The sequence below is a fragment of the Hippopotamus amphibius genome, chromosome 8 (genome assembly GCF_030028045.1).
Source record: "Hippopotamus amphibius kiboko isolate mHipAmp2 chromosome 8, mHipAmp2.hap2, whole genome shotgun sequence".
Taxonomy (NCBI): Eukaryota; Metazoa; Chordata; class Mammalia; order Artiodactyla; family Hippopotamidae; genus Hippopotamus; species Hippopotamus amphibius.
The window spans coordinates 120,798,808-120,821,898 of NC_080193.1; the positions used below are offsets into that span (position 1 = coordinate 120,798,808).

At 37.0% G+C, this 23,091-nt stretch overlaps 1 protein-coding gene across 1 annotated transcript in view; it reads right to left on the bottom strand.

The window, feature by feature from the left end:
* Positions 1-207: 207 nt before the first annotated feature.
* Positions 208-23,091, bottom strand: part of ITGA4 (integrin subunit alpha 4) — a 77,276-nt gene continuing 54,392 nt past the window's right edge. The window contains exons 18-28 of the mRNA XM_057746933.1: positions 13,839-13,989; positions 12,488-12,583; positions 11,755-11,834; positions 11,265-11,354; positions 9,475-9,565; positions 6,919-7,026; positions 5,972-6,097; positions 5,139-5,258; positions 3,657-3,755; positions 3,181-3,300; positions 208-2,710 (exon numbers count right to left, since the gene is read on the bottom strand). Coding sequence (XP_057602916.1) covers positions 2,615-2,710; positions 3,181-3,300; positions 3,657-3,755; positions 5,139-5,258; positions 5,972-6,097; positions 6,919-7,026; positions 9,475-9,565; positions 11,265-11,354; positions 11,755-11,834; positions 12,488-12,583; positions 13,839-13,989 — 1,177 coding nt within the window. The 3' untranslated portion in view covers positions 208-2,614. The remainder of the gene's footprint in view (positions 2,711-3,180; positions 3,301-3,656; positions 3,756-5,138; positions 5,259-5,971; positions 6,098-6,918; positions 7,027-9,474; positions 9,566-11,264; positions 11,355-11,754; positions 11,835-12,487; positions 12,584-13,838; positions 13,990-23,091) is intronic.

Genomic DNA, 23,091 nt, shown 5'->3' on the forward strand with positions numbered 1-23,091 from the left:
AAGTGACATGTAGTTGTTTATAAGAGGAATGTACAGAGTAGAATTTTAATATGAAGGGATATTGTCATGTTTTAAACAGATATTTTAGTAAGGAAAAAACTATTTAAAAGAAATTAAAATTGCTATTTTTGATGTTACTAAAAATTAGCTTGTAGGCGTTTTAAAAATAAGACATGAAATGTATACAAAACAATTTAAATTCTGGTTTTGGGAAAGTGTTTATTGGAATGGAAAGTAAACATTTCATATACTTGAAATTTAAACATGATATATCAATATTTAACCTAGATTAATTCCAAAGTGAAATAATTTGGATTCTCTTTTTCCTGGATTTGAGCCCACCAATTCTGATGTTAAGTTTCCTATAGCTTGGTGCCAACAGACCACAGAGTTCATGCAAGAATGTCCTGATTTCCTGATGAGGTACGTAATCCAGCAAGATGAAATTTCAAAATTACACAGGTAGGAGATGATATAACCACACATAGTACTATTTTTTTCAAAATCTCTCTCATACCTAGACTATTTGCCAAAAACAAACAAACAAAAATCCATCTTTTTCCTTTTAAGTTATGGTACCAATTTTGTGAATAGTCTCTGAAAGTTGAAAGTGATGTTATCCGACAATCATAGCACATTGTCTTCAGTGTACTCAGTGCTACCCGAAATGCTATCATTTCTAGAAGAAAAGAACCAAATTTAAATTTCCTCAGGGATCATCCTTGAGAAAGTAGTTCTAAATTTGGATTTGATTTTCCACCAATAAGCCTAGACATTTTCTTGAAAGAACTACTTCTTTTTTAACAATAAAAAACACATCATTTGTTCAAAGCATTCTTTAAAATTTAATTAATTTCTGTTGGTACACCCCGAGTTCAGGAGCTTTCATGCTTATTGGGTCTTGCTGCTCAAATGCCTTCACAAATTTCTGTGCATTTCTCATTCTCCAACTACCAATTTGTGAACGGATAACTTACAGAATTAAGCAGTCTGAGGACGACAGCTGTTGGCAGGGACCTCGTATGAAGAAATCCTCTTCCATAGTGGTAAAGACTGCCCTCTAACTTATCACTTCCCGTAACAGGCTTTGAAAATGTGGCCCCAAGCTTCATATCAAGACAGATGTAGGGTCAAATCAGATGAAATTATATTCTGTGGGTATCAGCATTTGGTTCATATGCATGAATAAATATTACAAAAAGTGATTGTATTTGCAAATGAAGAGGCATTTAAAGATAAATTAGATCCAGAAAGAAACTACTTCATTATAAAAAAAAATCTAAGATACCACCAATTAAAAACCTTAAAATACTTCACTTATCACTAAAACATGGAAATTTTGATGTCACATTTTTATCTGATACAAGCTACATGTATATCTTTCAATTTACAGTTAAATTTGTTTCTCTATTTCCATGCAGAAGAGAATGCTCTTATACTACTGGTGAAAACACATTTAATACTTACATTTGATGAGAAAGGAATAACATCCAAACAAGAGTCTATTTGCTGAATTTGACAGTCGACATTTTAAAGTGTCTAATTTGTATGAAATATTGGTCCCCAATATCATCTTTGCAGAGCTTTGAGTTTTAAAAATCATTAGTGAGGTACAGTTTTCATATTTTACATATATCAGTGTATTTATATTTCAAATATCAGCTAAAGTGCAATATTCGATCTGTTTTAGAATATAAATTATAAGTATTGTTTTTATAAACAAAAAATTTGACTAAAGATGGATTTTTAAAATTTACTCTTTGGTACCTTTCCCTTGATAAAACTGTGTTATAGAAGGACTTACTGGATTTATACCTTTATAAACATATATTCTTTTAAAAACATATGTACAGAAAGAAAAAAAATCCATAGCTGTATAAACAATAATTATCCAGAAATAATCCCGTTAAGCTCAAACCAGTGTATAAGTTCAGTCTGAAGTTTTCTCCTCAGGCCAAAATATTTATAGACTGCTGAATAAATGGTTGTTGATCAAAGCTCATAGGAAATACATTACAAATCAATGTCTTTAAAGATATCTGCTTTAAAATGATAATGCTCCTTTTCTATTCATTAGAAAATTTGGCCACAGCTCTTTGAAAGATTCTGCTAATAAATATGTCTAGAGAACATATTCCAAATAAGTCTCAAAGATTTATTAGAAATGAGTCATTACCTATTTGGTGGAATTAATTTTACTGAAGCAAGCACATATGGTAAATAATATTTCTTTGATACTTCAAGTCCAAGTCTTCTCCAGTCGAGTTGTTTATTTCCTCAACATAATTTTAACTCAGGTGCACTCATTTCAGTCTTCCAGGGATTACTTATCTTGGATAAGCTGATGCTTTAGTGTTTTTCTATCCATTTAAGAGCTGAAAGATTATCTTTGGATGTATTAAAATGTTACCTTTGGAGTTATTTTCTCTCAAAGAATAATCATTGCTTGGATTTTTCAACTGCATTAAAGACATAATATGTCACAAGGTCATGACTAAAAGAAGTACACAGCAGAAGTCTGAGCAAAAATTCATGGTTTCTTGTAAACAATGTCTAAAATTTCTTTAGTATACTATAACCTGAGTCTGTTATTCTCTCAATTTGAAAGCAGTCTTCAATCTTTATCGCTTTTACTGTTAATGTAACTCCAACTCTCTCTTCTGTTTTCTTCTTGTAGGATAGATTTGTACTGTCTTTTGAAGAAGCCAGCCTGAAAATAGCATTGCATAATCACTAGTCTATAGTTATGAACATAGTATACTCATATCTAAACAGTCAATGCCAATTGTAGTCAGTAAAGATTAGTTTGGGAAATATTGGCTTAAAGAGCATTGTTTAGTTACCGTAGGATTTCTCAGTGATACACGCACACTCTCCAAAACTGAAATTCAACATATAATGTGCAGTCTTTTCCACATGCTTATTTAGAAAGAACATCTTTCAAAACTTGTGTTATATTTGAACATTTGTTGAAAATAAGTTATCTTTAAGAAGGCATAATTTTCTGGAAAGACTTTGGTACTGAATATGCAATCACTACTATCTATCCACTTAAGAATTTACAGAGTTAACATTAAAAGAAATGCTGAAATCTAGTAATGTGGGAGTCACAAGTTGGCTGTGAGAAAATCAAGAATGGCATTTTGAGTGGTTTAATATTGGTAATTTTTAAAGGCTTACCTTCCACATAACATATGAAATCAATAAAAGTAAAATAAGTCCAAGTAGCAAGCTACTTAAAATAATCGCTATAGTGAAATGGCGTTTGGGTCTTTGATGATGTAGTCCTTCGAGTAGAACCTACATAAATTAACCAAAATAAAGAACCACCACTTTAAAAACGTGCCTCTCTTTCCTTTGAAGCCCCTCCACAATCCCCAATAGTATTTAGAATAACCCATCCCATTTTCTTGCTGGTCTAACACAGCCATAGGAAATATTGGTAAAAGTTTAATGCAAACAGGGAGTGTAATGGGCCGTATCTGTGGTTCTTCCTCCAATCCATACTACCAAAATCACCTCCTGAAAGAGTGGTGTCATTCCTTCCTGCCAGTTGTGGAAAATGGCAATCCCCAGTAAAGTATTTTAGGCTACCCAAACACCCTAGCAATACTTCCCCCTCCCCACAATCTTAATGTTTTAAAAGGTAATCTTACATATGCAACATTCTCATCCTTGTTTAGTTCAATAACTTTTGGATTTGGCTCTGGAAAAGCTGTTGCTCTTATTTCAAACTTCAGTGCTTTAGTCTCATCCTGTTTAATAAAAAAAAAAAAAAAATCACTGTAGCCTGATACATAGTTTTATTTCACAAAAACATATAGCAGGTAAGGATTATGAGAAACTCTAAAGGTTTCCACAATTTATCTTCTCCAGAGTATTTCACCATTTGTAGTTAACTGCAATGCAGTGCTTCCTTTGGTTCCAAAGGCATGTCCTTGGTATTAATTTATATGGCATCATGTTGTTGAAATCTTTTATTAAACATGGCTACTTTGCAGAGAACTTGATTTAAATACTTATAATATTTAAATATTATTTGATAAGTTACCAGTGTATTTGTTACCTTAGCTGTTGAATTTTTATTCCCAAAGAAGACTTTCCTTGATAAACATTTCCTCAATTTTATTTTGCCTTGCTTTTCTTAATAGTGTTATCTTTCTGCTCTGATCAAATATAGTGTACCAAATAGTGTAATGAAAACATCTGGTACAAATATTTATAGCATTCAAAAACAAAATCAGTAGATTAACTCAGAACTTTAACAGAGGGACTTTATAACCCAGAATCCAGAGCTTGGGCAGCTGTGGCCAGGCTCCACAGACGCTGAGGACCTTTGAAATTGCATTCAAAATTAAACCTTTTTTTTTCATATGTGTGTTCATTCGGGTAGATGAGAATATATTCTTTCGTCAAATTCTTAAAGAGGTCTATGCACTATTACTAAGTGCCTTATAAAAGTCATCTAATCTGCAACAACCCTGAAAAAGAGATATTACCCATATTGATCAGATAAAGAAACCGAGAAAGAGAAACAGAACTCCAGATAAAACCAATTTTATCTCAAAGTACTTCTCATAAATATGCATACTCCTTTTCAGGAAGAAGTCCAACATGTATTTAGTTAATTTTTAATTCAACCTTTCAAAGTTCATCTTCTTAAAAGTATGTTTGTGTTTTACTGTTGATAAGTTTTGATGTTTTAGTTTGATTTTATGGAAGTCAATTTTTAGTGAATATATATTAGTAAATGTATATTATATACAATAGTAGGTTTTTACTCATAAAGTAATTGGAAATAACTTTAAGGATATGTATGTGAAATGTTAAAGCAGCTAACTGATCTGATCAAGGTTCATAAACAGTTGGACATGCTTCATAAAATAAACCTCTTAATTATAGTCTATTTTACAGTCTAGGTTATCTGTTTAATTACTAAAGCCACGTCATTTAGACAATGTATTTGGAAGTGATAACTGGAAACAGTTTTAGAGTTTCACTCCAGATTTTACGTTCATTCATATCTTCTTAATTTGTTGAATGCCTCCTTACATACCATCCTACCTGTATAAGATGGCTGCGTTTGTAGATTCTGTATGAAATCTTACCCACAAAGTTTCACTGTATCATACACTTACCATTTCTAAAATAGATGGCCGACCTTCCAACTGAATGTGAACACTGGCTTCTTTTCCACTGTCCATTTTCCCAAAATTGCATGAGAAATTTAAACATTGTAGATCAGCTTTCATGCAGTACTTGAAAAGAATACAAAAGAGCTATGTTAAAATTTCAACATTTTTTAAAAAAGAAGGCTAAAATATTTTATATGGAATTCACTATCTGTTCCCCTTAGTGGCATTTGCAAAAATTTATCTTGCTATAAACATGGAATTAAAGAGATGCTTTCATTAGTGGCACTTAAAAAATTATTTTGTTTTAAACACAAAATGTTTAGTAAATTATAGTAACAAAAACAAAGTATTCAAACTAGATCACGTGTTCTCATTATTCTTATGAGCTTAATCTTCTGGGATAGAAAAAGTAAGACACCTAATGAGAGTCTTGCTAATTCTATGTTCATTGTAAAACTTGGATCATTTGAAGGGCTTCCTTGTTTGTTTGTTTGTTTTCCATATATTCACTAAAATAAAGAGTGAAAATTAATTTCATGCCACAAAGGCGGTTCAGCTGAGGACAGCATCTTAATCCCCTAAAGAGTCTGGTACAATGTCTGGTTGGCATGAGTTGGGTACTTGTTGGATAAATAATGAAAGTATATAGTATGTATTTAACCCTGGGTGTATCTCAACTCTCCAATCATGCCTGTTCCTCACACACAAGAACATTACCTGAACTGGCTTCTCGCCTATACTCACCTGACAGCTCAAAACCCCTTGGTTATGGTTTTAAGTGTTTCAGTTCTGTAGGCTGGAAAGCAAAAACTACAACCTGAAAAAGTGAAACTTACCAGTATCCTCTTATCAGTCTTTGATAAAAATTTGAATACATCTTTCAGGGTCTCCATTGTGCCTTTTTGCTGCTCTAATGCACACTCTCTTTGATAATGCTTAAAATGGCATTCTCCAGCAGTAGTCTACAAAGAGAGAAAGCAAGAAAAATCTTACCCAGTATTGGAAAGAACAACAGCCACATGGTTTTAAAACTGAACTTTTACCTTTTCTGAAATATATCAAGTACTTCTAAAATTGTTGTGAAAATATTTTTTTGACAGATTTATTGGGGAGAGATTAAATCTCTGTGGCAAAAAATGCAACAAGAACCCAGAAAAAATTTAGAGGGTTGGATATAGGTCCTAAATTGATCAAATGGCCTTAACCTTACAGAAATTAGGGCAATATGAAAAATGGACATTTGAACATTAGCATGAAATTGAACATTTCTTTGGCTTTAGACATACAACCAAGTGTTCTAATAACATGCCCTACCATCTACATCTGGAACTCAAATAAGATTTTTAAGGATTATATCTCAAACCTACTGAGCAGGTTTATTTGTTGATTGCTCCTCTTGCAACTGGGAAGGTAAAAACAACTCTGATAGAATCACCAACACAAGAATACTGATTCTTAAGTAGTTATGTGAATATTAATAAAAGGCTGAAGTACTGATTTTTCAACAGTGGTCTCAAGCTTTGTGGAGAATTCCACCAATTAAATTACTTCCACTGGTCCCTATCACAAAGAAAATCCACCAAAGATGGTAGAGCATAGTTCTGTTACTGTGTAAGTTACATGTAGAGGTTCCCCTGTAATCCTACAGTTCTAATATAATATTCAAAGTGAACACAATAAATGCATGGTGCATTCAGAGCTTAGACTGTGTGACTGAAGTAAGGTAACAGAAAACTCCACTTTAGCAATGTTGTTTAGAATAAAGGAAGGAACGCATTTTTACCTGGACATCCAAGATGTTAAACAGTTTATCAGTTTGGGGAATAAAAGAATTTGGTATCATTATTTCCACACTAACATTTGGAGCCATGCTTTGGCCGGTGTTGATAACCTGATAAGAAGAAAAAAAATTTAAACACTCAAGACTTTTTATAAAAGTACAGATACCAATGAGCTTTTCAGGTGAACCCACAGATTGCATACAACATTTATAATGGTGGAGGTTTGCAGTTGGCATTTGCATGGCAAAAGGAGACAGAATATCCATCATCAGCAGTTTAAAACGTTCTGTTAATAATATAACCAGTCATTATTCCTAGCCCTCTCCTTTTGGTGGCAAGTAGATCAAACTGTCTACACTGATGGTTTATTGCAGAAATAGTCTGAAGGAAAAAGCATCAACAATATACAGTTGACCCCTGAACAACTCAACTCATGGGGGTCAGGGTCACTGACCCTCAGCACAGTTGAAACTCTGAGTATAACATATGGTCGGCTCTCTGTATACGTGGTTTCTCTGGATTCACAGGTTCAACCAACCATGGATTGTGTAGTACTATAGTATTTACTATTGGAAAAAATCCTCACGTAAGTGCACCCATGCAGTTTAAGCCTGTTGCTCAAGGGTCCACTGCACCTTGGTATGGCACATTTTAGATCGAAGAATCTGTGATCAGTTGTCCTTATAACTATGCCACGAGGTAGGCTGACATTTTATTACTCACCACCTCAGGACAGTGCTAAGAGGTGTTCATGTTGTACCCAAGATGAAAGTTAAAACCTGACGAGAAGTGGGACCAAAACCCAGGCATTCTAATTCTAAATTCTATGTTGCTTTCACAAAGTCCGTCTGTGCTGAGAGAGTAATCATTAACAGTAAGTGAATAAAAATATTGTTAACTCAGGATAAGTATAATGCTGATACACTCAGAAAATCAGAAAAGGGTGGGTTATTGGGTTTTAGAAAAAAATAAAGCAGTTTTTTTTAATAAGAATGCATAAGTGGAAGATATTTCATTATTGTTGATAAATCCAGGGATTGCAGAACGCTGAAGAAGGAATTTGGGCCAAAATATTGCCTGCTGAGCACTATAAAACCAATACAGTAAGTCAGAAAAAAGATGTGCTACAATATATAAATGAACTAGCATGACTCAAAGACTTGCAATAATCTTCTGAATGTATACGACGTAGATAAAGAGAGAGCATCCCTGCCTTTGGGACATGTGGTAACTGCCAGGCCTTGGAAGCACAGGACAGTTGCAAAAGGCAGTGTCAGCAATGGGGACCCAGCACCATCCAGACCTTTAGACAAGGTCTTCCTGATGCCAGCAAATAACCAAGCTCACCTACAATATTCTTTATCCATGTTCGCCTCATAACATTTAGACTTCCGAGAACATCTTCATACTTAGACAACTCACCAAGCCTATAGACTGAAGGAATCTCCAGGTTCAGTCACTCCATTGCAATTTAACTAGAAAATACTTGTTAACTATTATGTGTAAATTAATAAATACACCCTCTAGAGTCCTACTCAGTTTCTGTTTATCAGAACAAAACCCCCACTGGACTGTGATGGGAGCATTTTTAGGGACTTCAAAGCAGAGAGCTACATTTTTCCAACAATAGTGTATACTAGTGTATACACTAGTGTATACAACTAGTGTAACAACAACTTGAGTACAGACTCAAAAGAATTCTGAGCTGGTTCTTCTTCCACAGGTTTGGGGCAGTGGCCTGGGAGTCTGCATTTTGGAAAAGCATCTCAAGTGATTCTCATACACATTTTGAAAAGCACTGCCTTACAAAATATCATAATGTACCTAATCCAGATTCACTCACATTCTGTAAGTTGTCATACAGCTCTGAGAATTGTGAGCAGCGCTTTTGGTTCAAAAAATATTCTTGTGGACACTGTCTCCAATTATTTCCACATTATCAACATCCATGCTGCAACAAAAACTTCAGTTTGACAGTAAAAAATTTTTAATGAATTTTAGCTTAATATTAGTATGTTAATACTTCTGGATGATAATACTCTTTACTTTTTAAAAGGATTATTTAATAAATGATGCATCACTGTCACAGGTCATCTACCAATGACCTGAAAGGCGGACCAAGCGGACCTTTCATGGAGGTGAGGAGGTAAAAGCTTCCTTTACTTGGTAAGGTTAGAACTTGTATACAGCTTGGACCAAGAAGAGATTTCACTGATTTGCACCCAAAGATGCCTTTTCGTGACCTATTCTGATTTGCGCATGCATCCTTAGCAGATTCAGGTCCTCCCATAACTCTGCCTATTTCAGGCATTACCTCTGTTCCCACCTGTACTATGAGGAGAGTGGGCTCAGTAACAGGGACAAGGTGACTGGGAGAGAAGGTGCAGGAACCTGCAAGGCAAGGGCGTGAGCCCTGCCGCAGCTCCCTTCCCGCCCTCGGCCAGCTGTGGTCGCCCGAAGCTGAGGGACGTCACGCGTGTATGGTGTCCTCTGGAGCACTGCATCAGTAACAATTCTTTCAGTGTGTTACAAATATCAGCACAATCAGCTTTTCTTACGTGGAAAGTGAAGTTCATTTTCTCTGCCATGCACGTTTCGGGCTCATTTTCCTCCATTGGTCCATACACAAACGAAGTTGGGTTTACAAACCTGACAGAAAAGAATTCAGATTTAATTTAACTGCCTTACTTGATGAGGTATCAATATTATAAAGTCTTTCTCTATAGTCTAAATATAGCCTATCTTTTAGACATCTCTTCCGTATGCCATAATTCAGACGACAGGTGCCTCTAGGTACCATGGAATACTTTCAGTTTCTTGTAAAGATAAAAATTTTAGTGACAAGGGAATGAAATTAGAAAGCCACGTGCTCTGACTGGGGTGACAGTTTCTCCTCCCACCAATATCCTTTGCTTGCCTTCCCAACACTGCCTGGCTCCTTCTGGCTTCCTCCTCTCTCAGCTCTCACATGATTCAAGCAAACTTCACGAACATGAGGTAAATGCTTAGCTCTTCCGTGGGGCTCCAATATCCTCCCATACTTCAATCCCTCTGATAGATTTTTGAGTTATTCTTCCCATCCCCCAATTCCTGCTGCCTATTTGTAATGAACCCCAGGTCTGGGGAACAGCTCGAACACCAATAAGTAGGGCCAATTTTTGTTAGAATACAAGGTTGTCAATCTTTTACCTGAGATGAGACATACGCATGGTCAATAATCAACTTTAGGAAATATTTTCCTAGGGAAATCCTGACTCTGCTCGTATTTGGCAGCTAATATGAGGTAACACATTAGAGACTCTCTTACAAAAGAAAGAAATGAGAAATATTCAAATGCTGTAGATTAGGCCGCTTCATAGTTGCAGAGGATTCCTTGCTCAAAATAAGATGCGGATAATGGAAAAGCAGGAGGATGCACTTCTAACAAAATCAAGGAGGCAAAGCAAGAGAAGCGTTCAAAGCCAGGAAACGTGCAGTCGACTCCTCTTTGCTCCCCTCTGCTCAGCCTTGAATGGCCTCCTTTTCCCTCTGCTGGTTTTATCTCACAAACTGGAGACTCAGTTCCATCCATTTCAGACACTATTTTATTGTTACATGACTATACGCCACCTTTATGGGTGGTTAAAAATGACTAGGGATGATTTATATTTAGAGCAACTAGAAGAACTCATCTATTGCTTTAAAAATGTGGTTTTAAACAAAGATTAATAAGCTCAATAATTTTCATTAAAATCATGAAAGGTTTCCATGATACTCCTTTAATGCCTTCTCTCCACATCTCCTTCCTAAGTCAGAGGTAAGTCCATTCAAACAATCACTAAATTTGCGAGGAATCAGTGAGTAGTGGCTCTGGGGCTATGGATAAGGAACTCTGTAATTCGCGGATGGGATGTAAAGCGTGGACCAGGGAGCCAGCTCTCCTGTATCTCAATTCATTTGCCACGCAGGTAGATGTGGGGTCTGCACAAGGGTGATTCGGCCAAGCTCACACTTCTCTGAACGTCACACTTGCCCTGGCCACTGAGCACGACCAAACAAAGTACATGCTGGCACTCTGGGGCCCTGGCCTGCACAGTGTACCACTGAATGGTTGGACTCCTATTGGGCTCTCCCAGTAAGAAATCTCTCCATCGGGGCGTTAGTTTGAGGTGGTCTCAGTGATGACTACAGAGTGGGTTAAAATAACAGCTAAGCAATGGGCTGCAACACCAAGGTAACTGTTAAGAGGCAGAAACTGTACATGATCTTTTCTTAAAAACCTTTAAATATGCTTTGGACCAGTAATTTACGAAGCGACAGAATTGAAAATCAGCTCAGAATTTTACAGGACGCCTCTGTATCTACTCACCCATGAACCGTTAACATGACTTCATACTTGAGAGGTATCGTCAAAGTCACTTTGTTACGCTTCACAGTGCCTGTTTCCCCTTCATTTTCACTACAGAAGCAGATAGGAAACACTCTCTTAGAATCCAGTCAGCACAAAAATCCTCATCAGAGAACTAATTACACCCCATGTATACCTAATGTACTTGGAGGTTGGCTTAAAAAATGCTTTTTGAGGAGCAGGGATAAAAGTAGACGCGGTAGTAAGAAATTGTCATGTCGGAGTTGGCAGAAATTTGCGCTCATTAGTCATACTGTTATTTGCTTCTGTGCTATAAAACCCTGTTAGAAGGTTTTTTTGTTTGTTTTAACGGATCACGTAAAAGAAGTTTTCTCCTGAAGACAATGGAACACAGCTGCATGGTTCCCCTAAGGTTACCTGCCCCCCTTCTCCCCAGAAAAGTCAGGGGTTCATTTCCTTTAGCACATTTGCTTTTAATAATGAAATATACCAGGCAGCATGCACTGTGATGTTGAGATCCTCTTCTGCTCTGCTGAGTGAGCTGGCATCCAGAAGAAAGCTAACATCTGTCTGAAAAACACAGACAGGGAATGCCCATTTTTAAAATAATCTATTTTTTTTATAATCTGCTTTTAAGATTTTATTGTTTATGTTCTATGAAATACAGATACGAAATGATGTTCTAGAAGCATAGGCTACCCCTCACTCAGAGAGCTACGGGGAAGCTGTCGCGTTTGTGGCAATTTTAAAGCAGCAGCATTTCCACAAGTGATGTTCAGAGACAAAGCCTCCTCGGAATGTAAAGACAGGCAGGTCCAGGCTGACAAAATTAGAGATGCTTTAACAACTTGAGTGAGCCCTCTTGCCAGAAACACCTTTTTGTATAGCAGAGGTAACATGCCTGGCAGACAGGACCACCTGGGGTGGGGTGGGGGGAGTGTTGGGGAAGGGTGAGACGGGGAGCAGAATTCTGATTGACACATTCACATGCCCATCCTGACATAAACATGTGCCCCCTTCTTCTTCTTTTTCTAAACAGTGAACATTGCCAAGAATATAAACACAGTCGCAAAGATCTCAAGCCCAATTGGTTTTACTTCACTTAGCTACTTACTCTTAGTAAATAACAGTAACAACACCAAATTGTTATGCAGCATATAGAAAAAACAGAAAATATTTTATATTCACGTCAGAAACAAAAGCTATAAATGCTAAATGCTTACCCTTGATAGATGATCTACATATATATAACCAACCCTGCAGTCAAGTTTCACTATGCCAGAACTGTCTGTTACTTCACAGTTTATTTGTTTCTCCTCCTAAAAGGAAAAATGAAATAACTGGTTTAAGTAGGGAGGGAACCGAGAAGTTTGTCGCCTATGTTTAAGGATGGTTTTTGAAAAGAAAATCATCCCTGAAGACTTCACTTTCTGGGAAGACTATTTTCTGTTTACTTTGGGGATAAGTCAATAGGAATATACATAAACTACATAAATATGTGTACAAGTATAGATTTATTCTAATAGTCACATAAATTCTCCACAGAATACTTCCTGGACTTATAGCTTTCAACCACATTTCCATGTTCCCTATTTAACTCAAGTTCCTTGAAAAATCATGAAGCAAGGAATTCATAAGGTCGATATTTCCCTGGGATGTAAGAATGTGATAAAGGTATTTAATTATAATAACTATAATCACAATTATATATATTCAAATATTCAGGGAAATATATATTTATATACATCTCACAGATGTGTATTTCCCTAAATATCTGAGTTTTCCCTCTTACCATTGCAATTAGGCTCCCAAAGCTCTAGAGAAAGTGCATAGTAGATATTTGTGAGAGGTCAAGGCCTTTCTAAATGCCCTTAGTGTGAAGAAATGGTCTCTGGATAAGAGATGGGTAACTTTCTAAGAGCCAGAGAAGCATCCAAGGAGAAAGTGATTGAGACTTTTCTCTTTCAAATTCAACATTATTAATACCTCACTGATGGATATAAGTGCTCATGACTGAAGCGCAGTGGTAAAAAGGAAAAAGAAAAAAAAAAAAAGGGTCTCCAGATGCTCCAAACTCTTGCAGGAAAAGAGAAATTTGCCTACTTTTGGATTTTGAGGCTGGTTCTAGAATTTCAGAGGTCCTTTGGGAATGAGACAGTGTATATGAACTTAAAATGCAGAGCAGTAACTGGGAGCCCAGCATGAAGGACCAATATTGCCCATGTAGGGACTCCAACCACAAGAAGCACCATCACAGCACCAGATGAGGATGTGCCAGTGAGAAAAGCAAATGACATCCAGGATAACTGGACAATTGCTTCTGTCTCATAGTGGCATTTGGAAGCAGGAAGCTGACTCTCTTGATCTCAGTCAGATCCCAAGGAACTTGCAATTTTGATTAGGGGCACAGAGGAAAAAAATTTCACTGAAAGCCCGAGTGATAAGTCTGAATATTAGGACTCATACCCCAAATATTTATACCTCAAATGACAAAGTGATTTATACCATTTACATTCTTTAAAAATTAAGTAAAATATCATGTAGTATCATGCCTTTGTAGTTTTCAGTACTAACCAGATCTAAAATCTTGATGAAGTAAAGACCAGTGGGTAGTTTGATGTGCAGAGTTGTCTCATAGGCATCATCTCCGGCATTAAATAAGGACACGTTCAACATTAATGTCTTCATACTTCCAACAGCAAGATAGGTTTTATTTTCATGTGGCCTAAAAATTAAGTATGATTTAGTCTTTGTTTGGAACTAAAAATCCCATCTCTTCATTAATTTATCCTGAACATAAAGTATTAATTTGGAAACACAACCATAGGAGATGACCCCATGCAAGTAGATGTAAATTCATGTTAAAAAGAACTCAGTTTCCCAGGTTTCAGATACATTCAGTTATTACACAAGAGAAGTTTGTTTTTTAATTCAGTTAGAATTAAACTAGTCTGCCTTCTGTTTTTCTGTTTAACTTAGTGCTTCTATCATTTTAACATATTTTTCTCATTATTTCAAAATACTCTCCTAAAAGGAAAGATTTTTTTTCTTTCTTCATCCTTGAGTAGACATGGAACTTCCTGCTGCCAAAGCCAAAGGGGGAACTGGGGGAAACTGGGAAAAAAGGAGACTAGACTATTTCCACCAAAACAGAGGATGCTTTGGTGGAAGTGAGCATGGCATGGGAAAGGACTGCTATGGCCAGCAAGTAGGTGCCACTAAAATCTGTTCAACTAGAATTTCTTAAGGCAGGCTGGTCACCTCTACAAATAATTAGACCAAATTAAAAACAGAATTACAGAAATGCTTCACCATCTTGTGAACTGGAGAGAGAACTCTGCTGCAAATCCAAACATATAAGTGAGTTCAAGTTCTGGCTCTAGCCCCAGTTCTTCTGGGGAGAGGTCATTTAGAATTTTAAAGACTCAGTCACCCTGTCTGTAATAATAACTATCATTCAGTGAAGATCTGGCTCATGCACATTACATGAAATCCCGAGGAATCTGAGGTGTAAGAACATATTCAGGGTACCACAGCTAGAATGTTCTGAAGTCTCAAGACAACCCATTCCCTTTACTGATGAGATGGTGAGAAGAGCTCAGAACTTCAGTTATAGAATGTCATGATTCTATAAGCTTTCCTCAAAAACAAATGTTCTTAGATCACAAAGAATTTAAATTAAAAAAAAATTAAATTCAACCAGAGAAGAATGTGACCCAAAGCAAAATAGCAGATGAAGATAATCCTAACAATAAGAAAGGTAAACATTCACTTAGCAACAGAATTTAGAAAGTTTCTTCAATGTTTACAGTGTATCGTTCTAATCAACATCTATATTGAAGATTCATGTTTGAATAAACTATTTATGGAAATGTTAAACACACTGCAGGCATTACAGAGTTATTTGTGAGGTGATTTAAGACAGAGTGTTTAAGGACAGAGTTAAACAAGTTTCAACACTGATGCTTTTAAGCTTTATTTGAAGATGAAGGATGAGTTTAATTGAAAGCTCCTATATAATTATTATGTCTATTACTCCCTCATACAAAAATTGTTTAACAAATTCCCACCTTTGTAGAACTTACAAAGGGCAGGTTTATAAACAGATGTACACAAATATTAGAAACACATGAAAAGAGTTATGATTGAAGGGCTCTGGGAAACCAGGGCAGGGAACCCCTTTCGCCTGGGGGTAGCAAAGGCATGTTGCTTCTTGCTTTTCTACTATTCTGATTATTTAGGTTGAGCTCAATGAAGATTTAAAATTTTTTTAAAAACAAAGAAGGACTGAAAATTTCAGGATTGAACCAGCGTTAATTTGGATTATACTCTGAATTGATTTGTCAAGTCCTCTTCCAATTTTCACACTACTGCGGGCAGGGGATGGTCACTCTGCAGACAGCAAACTCACGTGCCTGCTTCCTATCCACCAGTGCCTTCAAGACAGAGTTCTGATTATTGCAGCAGATGCAGCCTGGGAGACTGGTCCTGCCTCACTTTCCCCTGCACAGCTCATTCCTTCCCTTTAGCCATGCTCACCTACAAACGGGTCCAAACACCTGTATTCTGTGTCTTACTTCAAGCCGTCCCTCTGCCTTCAACATCTCCCCTCTTCATGTATCTGGTTAACTCGTATTTGTTCTTCAAGACTCAGCTTGAGTGTCAATGTTAAGAGTTCTCAGAAGTTCTTCTAGTTGATACTCATTGCTAAGCCCCTTCACCCAGCATTGCATCCACCATGACAAAAGTGGCTTCTCTCTCTCCCACTCTCTCCCACACTGGGCATCCCTCCAATGCAATATATTCACACTGTCTGCCTTTTCTCACCACCAGAATAAGTTCTCTTGGAGAACAGGTGCTTGGTCATGATCACCACTGTTTTCTCAGAGGCTAGCAACACAGTTAGTGTTTAAAATATACGTGCGGAGTGTAAGTGTATCAAACATTAAAAAGGGTTGGGTAACACTAACAAAAAAGTCTGAAGGATTGAGTAAATTATTGGATAAGTAACCGTTAAAAGTTCACGACCTCATTATACATTCTATGAAATTATACCCATGCTTATCTGTTCTGTGATGGTATGCAAATTCCAGATGTTTCATTAAGTTAAACATCTACTACTACCACATTCATGTGCTCTGTACCCCACCTACACAACCTAATGTTTTAGTAGCAATACAATTATTGAATTGACCAATAAATTAATGGCAACATTGATACTGTTTGAGTTTGAATTTGAGAAGAAAGTTATTATGAACCTCAGAATGTGCAAATAAAATTATAATTTTGAACACTTCCCCCCACTTTTATACCTAATAATATATTTCTAAGAAATTAGACATTTCACTTAATACCTAAAAGTTCTTCCCTTCTTATCTTAATTGTTTTTCCACTTCAAACTTTCTTATCCAGGTAGAACATACATATAGAAAAATGCACACAACCTAAGTGTAGAGCTCAGTGACTTTTTATAAACTGAATACATGTGTGAAACCAGCACCCAGATCAAGACCTAGAGGAGTGGGATAGGGAGGGTGGGAGGGAGACTCAAGAGGGACATATGCATAAATACAGCTGAGTCACTTTATTGCACAGTAGAAACTGGCACAACAGTGTAAATAAATAATACTCCAATTAAAAGAAAAATTTAAAAAAACATATTGCCAGCACCAAAGAAGCACCCTTGCGACTCCTTCCAATTACTGCCCCCACCTACTATCTTGTTTTTACTAGTATAGACTGGCTTTGCCCAGTTTTATATTTCATATGAACAGAATCACTGAGTATGTAATCTTGGAGTATCCAACATTTTTTACTCAAAATTTTGTTTTGAAGTTTAATCTATATTGATACATGGAGTTGTAAATGGTTTCTTCTCATTGGTGTATATACTAATTTTTTGTAAATATGCCACATTTTATTTATCCTTTCAACTATCATTGGGTATTTTGGCAATTCCAGTTTGGAGCCTTTATAGTTTTTCAGTAAACATATATATGTAATTCTGTTGTGTCAGTCTGTCTGTCTGTGAACAGACTCTTATGGTTTGTAAATCCAGGACTAATTCCTAAAAAAAAACAGGCAAACAAAAAAACCTCTAAATGTGGCTAATTTTGGCAACCAGCTTAAATTTTACTAACAAATTACATTTAAAAAATGAAATACGCTGTAAGGAATTGTATTTAAATAATAAAAAATAAAAACGTCCTACAAGATTATCATATAAAAAGCAAGCGTACCGTAGAGTAGGGTTCAAAAACTGCTGCCTGAAGGCCAAATTTGGACCGCTGCCTGGTCTTCTAAATAAAGGTTTATTGGAACACGGCCATGCTCGTTCGTCTGTGGCCACTTCTGCACTATGACAGCAGAGTTGAGCAGTTGAGACAGATCTCTGTCCCACAAAGCCTAAAATATTTACTATCTGTCCCTTCATGTAAAAAGTTTGCTGGGTCTGCCACTGAGCAATCTGACTGAGGAGCATAATTAGTTTCAAAACAAGCATTCCACATCATCTGACTACATTTAAAGTTTGTATTATTCTGACAATAACGGAAGCTTCATTATTTCAGACGGCACCAGATACTGCCTTAGAGGTAATGATCCCCCAGACCTCATAATTCCTTGTCTGGTACTAAAGACTTTGAGGAGAAAGGAATGAGGAAAATGTCCATATTTCTAGCTCTGATCCCTGGGTTTGATAAGTTGGATATTTCTGGAAGGACGTATGATAAGTAACAAGGCAGTAACTCTTGTAAACAATGGCTATCATTTCAGGGTGGAAGAATCTGACTCAGTGATAGTGTGCTATTTCTCCCAACATTTGAGGGGATGGCTGGGACTTATTCTTGTGTTGTAAACCTTTGTGTTACACAAGCACGCACCTGCTTGATGGCCCTGTGTTAAAGGGCACGGCTCTCCCACATCCCCTCTACTTCTCTAGAACTACGTTACAACTAAAGGAAGCTAAGAGGTTCTAAAAGTAAACTTCAGCTTGACATTAAAGTTTAATTAAGACTTGTAGAAGAGCTGCCTAGAAATAGACATTTATAAAATATTCTGGCTTGTAACCAAAGCATTAGTCACTGAACACCTTTGGGAAAGAAGTTGGCACTTAGACAAGCAACAGAAGGTGAAAGCACTGCATAAACAGCTAGGTTCCAAGACAACAGCAAATTAAAGAGAAACACGGTGTTCACATTTCAGCAGCGAGGCTCCTGGTCTATTTTCCACTTTTAAGCTATTTTGCCACATTGCCATAATTACAGTTTTACTCTCTGTGTGTGTATAATATATACATGTACATCTCACTGTATCTTGATTCATTAACAAGGCGCCATCAGAAAGATACCCACCAGCTTTATACGTGAGACATAATAAAGGACCAGGTGCACATCTGGAAGTGCGACAAGGCTGAACCAGAGCTTTCCCCAGGAATCGTAGTTCATTCTTTATTCAAACATGCATAATGCAGACTTGAAATTTACAAAGCAACCTAGAATCCACGTAATTTAAACAAATCAAGATACCATGTACATACAGAATCATAACTTAATAAGTGAAAGGAAAAATAGAAAAATGATGTATTTCAGCACCAGGCTCTATGTTTTTCCTCAATGAACACTATTGTTCTATTTTTGTGAGAAATGCTAAGTCTTAATATAATGAATGCATTTTGCCTCGATAAGATGAATGACTGCTTCATAGCTAACATGTTTTTAATCAAGATGCTAGAACAAAATATAACATAAATTGATATGTACCCGTGTCAAGGTACATGAGTCATTTACTTGACAAAAAACTAGCCTGCAGCAAGTGCCTTACAGGCCCAAGTAAAATTTTGTCCTTTTTTCTTTATTACTGACTTCAGGGAAAAAAATACTGGAAAATTCACATCTACTGGGAAATATCAGTTATCTGATATTTAAGATGATTTTACCGAATAAAGACAAATACACTGAAATCCCAAGGAGGCCAGCAGAAGAACACGGTTGGGAAGACAGAACTAGTAATTAGAATGATTAGTGTATGAAGTATACAATTCCTCTTCCCCAAACTCTGTGACATCAGTGAGGCATACACTCCTACTATCTGCATTTTAAAAACAGACAGTTTTGTTAGACTCACTCTTTTGTGGGTAACAGCACAGTGCCGCTACACACGGCTCACTGTCTACCCAACAGTGAGTTCCCTTCTTAGCTGCTAACAGAACCCTGGATTATTCAGGCAGTCAGCAGTATCCCTTTTATACTACAGAAGCTAAGCCCCTAAATTCAGCTTCAGGGAGTGAACTATGATTGATCTACTAGGATCGCAATGACTCCATCCTTCAACCAGGATGGATTGCGGATGGGGGGGGCTGGGAGTTGGGGGGGGGGGGCTGGGAGGGCGGGGGGGGGGGGCATGCGGCGCCAGTTTGGTTAATCAACATAAGAAGTCTGCTCAGATGCTTCCCTTCCTTGAAAGGCAGCCTCAAGAGGACATAGAATTTTGGTCCTGCCACTTTCTGTTTATGGGGAACTTTGGTGCTACGACAGCCACAAGGGCAAAGCTGAGAGAAGTGGAAAGGTAATCATGAACCATGAATGTCCAGATTTTGGCAGCTTCTCACTAAATCTACAACCACCTTCTTCAGACTGCTTATTATGCAAAATAATTAAATGCCTTTGTTTTTTAAGTTACTAATTAGTCTGGTATTCTTTTACTCACAGTTAAAAGCATTCCTAACTGATACGAAAGCACTTTTGCTCAGGAAAAGCCTCCATCACTTACCCTGGAAGCCTGACAGAGGCAGAGAGGAGAAGTACTCATTTAGATCAGTCATCTCTACGGAAGACTCAATTTTAAACTGCATATGTGCTAGCTAATACCTGCTATTCTATTTGTAATCTTGATAAAGTCATATTTGTTCATCTTTATTTCACACTGTTAAATCCCTTTGAATGGGGCTTCCTAGGTGGCACAGTGGTTGAGAATCTGCCTGCCAATGCAGGGGACACGGGTTCAATCCCTGCTCCAGGAAGATCCCACATGCCGTGGAGCAACTAAGCCCATGTGCTATAACTATTGAGCCTGTGCTTTAGAGCCCGTGAGCCACAACTATTGAGCCCATGTGCCACAACTACTGAAGCCCACGTGCCTAGAGCCTGTGCTCTGCAACAAGAGAAGCCACGGCAATGAGGAGGCCGCGCACCGCAACGAAGAGTAGCCCCCGCTCACCGCAACTAAAAAGAAAGCCCGCGCACAGCAAAAAAAGACCCAACACAGCCAATAAAATAATAAATAAATAAATTTATAAGAAAAAAAAATCCCTTTGAATGTGGTTTACTGTCCTGCAAATTTAGAGATTCAGGAGGAAGCCTCCACTTAATGAAAACATGAGATGGAGTGTATCAGCACTATTTAGTTTGCTGTCAGCAGTCTATTAGTGCCATCATCAGAAACTCATGTTCTTGACAGAGTAAATACATTTACCTGAAGTAGATTTGCTGCTCTGAGACGCAGAAATACCATTAGTGACAGTGGAATTATAGTTGGGAGAAGGCATGGAACATATGGTTGCAATTTGCCTACCATGACCGAGAAGGCAGAGAGGACTCCTACGTGCGAGAGGCAAATTTTTGTCTCATAGAGTATGTTTTATTAAAATGCAAAGCAGTTTGCCTAAAAATTAAGAGTTTTCATTTGAAAACTCTTCAAATAAGTTATCATTTACCTAATGGAAATAGCCTGTAACCTTCCTAATGGATGCAAAAGATGTGAGGCTTATACTTTACCCTGGCCTTCAGGCCACTTCAAACCTCATAGAACTGAAAACTACTAACCTAGGCACAGTCAGTAGCATTCTCGGGAGATAAAGAAACAATAAACTCTGGACAAATAACATGCAGAAACTATTTAGAATTCATTGGCAATATTTCATTTTTTTGAAATGAAAATTTTATCATGGTCTACAATGATTCCAATTATAATTTATCAAAAATAACTTTTATCAAATTTTCATGTGTACCAGGCTTTGTGCTATGCAATGCACTGGCCTGCATTACTGCATTTTATTTTTAAAACAATCTTACATGTGCGACTGAAATAAAATTTCAGTATATAAAAAAAAAAAATCTTACAGAATAGGTACTATTTTATCTTCTTATCAATGAGGAAGGAAGTTTACAGAGGTTGAAAAGCTTCTCTAAAAAGGTCATTCAGCTAGTCAATGGTAGATAGACTTGAACCAGGTTAGTCTGACTTCAAATAAACCACTACAACATTAGTTCTCAGATTTTAGTTTGGTAAGAACCACTGATAGCCCTCTTAATAATGAACATTTCCGGCCTGGTCCCCATAGATTCTGATTTGAATGGCTGGGGGCTTAGAAACCTGCATTTCGATCAAGCATCCCAGGTGATACTCATGAAGGTGACTCAAAGACCACACCTTGAGAAATACTGCCTTACCTTCTGTTGTCTGCCATATAAAATCATAATGGACTTGATATTTTGACTATAAGAAACATTATCACTTCAAACTAAAAATGCAAAATAGGTGATGTAATTTCTTATTGTGAAAAATACATAATAAAAAACCTGATAATTCAATTAAATCAATGATTTAATATCTTAATTCAGTAAAATATATTTTCATTCTTCAGGAAATAAGCAGTCTTAGTAATATTTTCATATAAATTTCAACATCCCATTTTTTTTCATGGGCCAGAGGGATTGAAATGAAAGATGACGAGGTGACAAAACAGAAGTGTCTGACTTGAGAAGATGAAAGCACCACTTATTTGTAGCTTAGATTATCTTTACCACACAAAATTCTTCTTAACAAAGGCCCATGACAGCAAAAGCACCAGGAAGAAATAAGCATTTTAGGAAGAAAATAAATAAGTGAATGGGAAGGTTATAAATTATTCATCTAATAAGTCAACAAAGGCACCACAATTACATGCTGGATTATGAAGTAGTTAGTGGTCGCTGTTTTTGGACTATCTAAGCAGCCAATCTGGATAATTTAAGTATAAAGTCCAATTATCAATCAAATAGGTTAGGGCTTCTTGGCCCTCAACTGTGCATGCTCAAGGCTATCCTGGCAGTGCCTAAGTGAAAAGAATTAATTTATTCTCTGCCATATGTGATCCCACCCCAGCAGGGCACTCAATGCTGTTTGTCAACCTTTTTACTCACTCCTGGTTGACTCCCTATCCCATTTATCATAACAGCGATTCAGAATCTTTTCCCAGTCCCTTCACAAGGTCCCAAACCCATCCTCAAAGCCCTCCATATACAAACTCACTTTTTATTCTGGCCGTCCATGAATATACTTCCCTTCCTTCCACATTAAAAGTTTTTAATCCATGTCAGCATATATTCACAGCTTCTTAGCTCAAGATAAGAGGAATTGTAACTTCTTTCTAAGGCTAACCCTTCCACCTGAGTCTGATCCCACTACATGCTGATTCCTTTAGGACCTGTTCCATCCTCAGCAAATATCCACTTGTCACCTACAGTATTCCAGGCACTGTGTGACACACTGGGAACACAAAGACGAAAAGACAGGAACACACCTTGAAGCAGTGTACAGGATAGTGTGGAGACAGACTATAATAATTCTGAGCACAGGTACAATGGGACACAGGCCATAGGACTTAGGTTTATGTAGCTGGAGACAAAGGGGACGTAGAGCTTTACCTAGGGAACAGTTGAGATTTATAAGATAATAAGGGTTATTCAGGTAGATAAGTGAAAGTGGAAAGATACAGAAGCTCAGGAGAGCATGGCATGGCCAAGCAACTATAAATGTTCTGCAATCAGTGGAAAAATGTCCTGTGGAA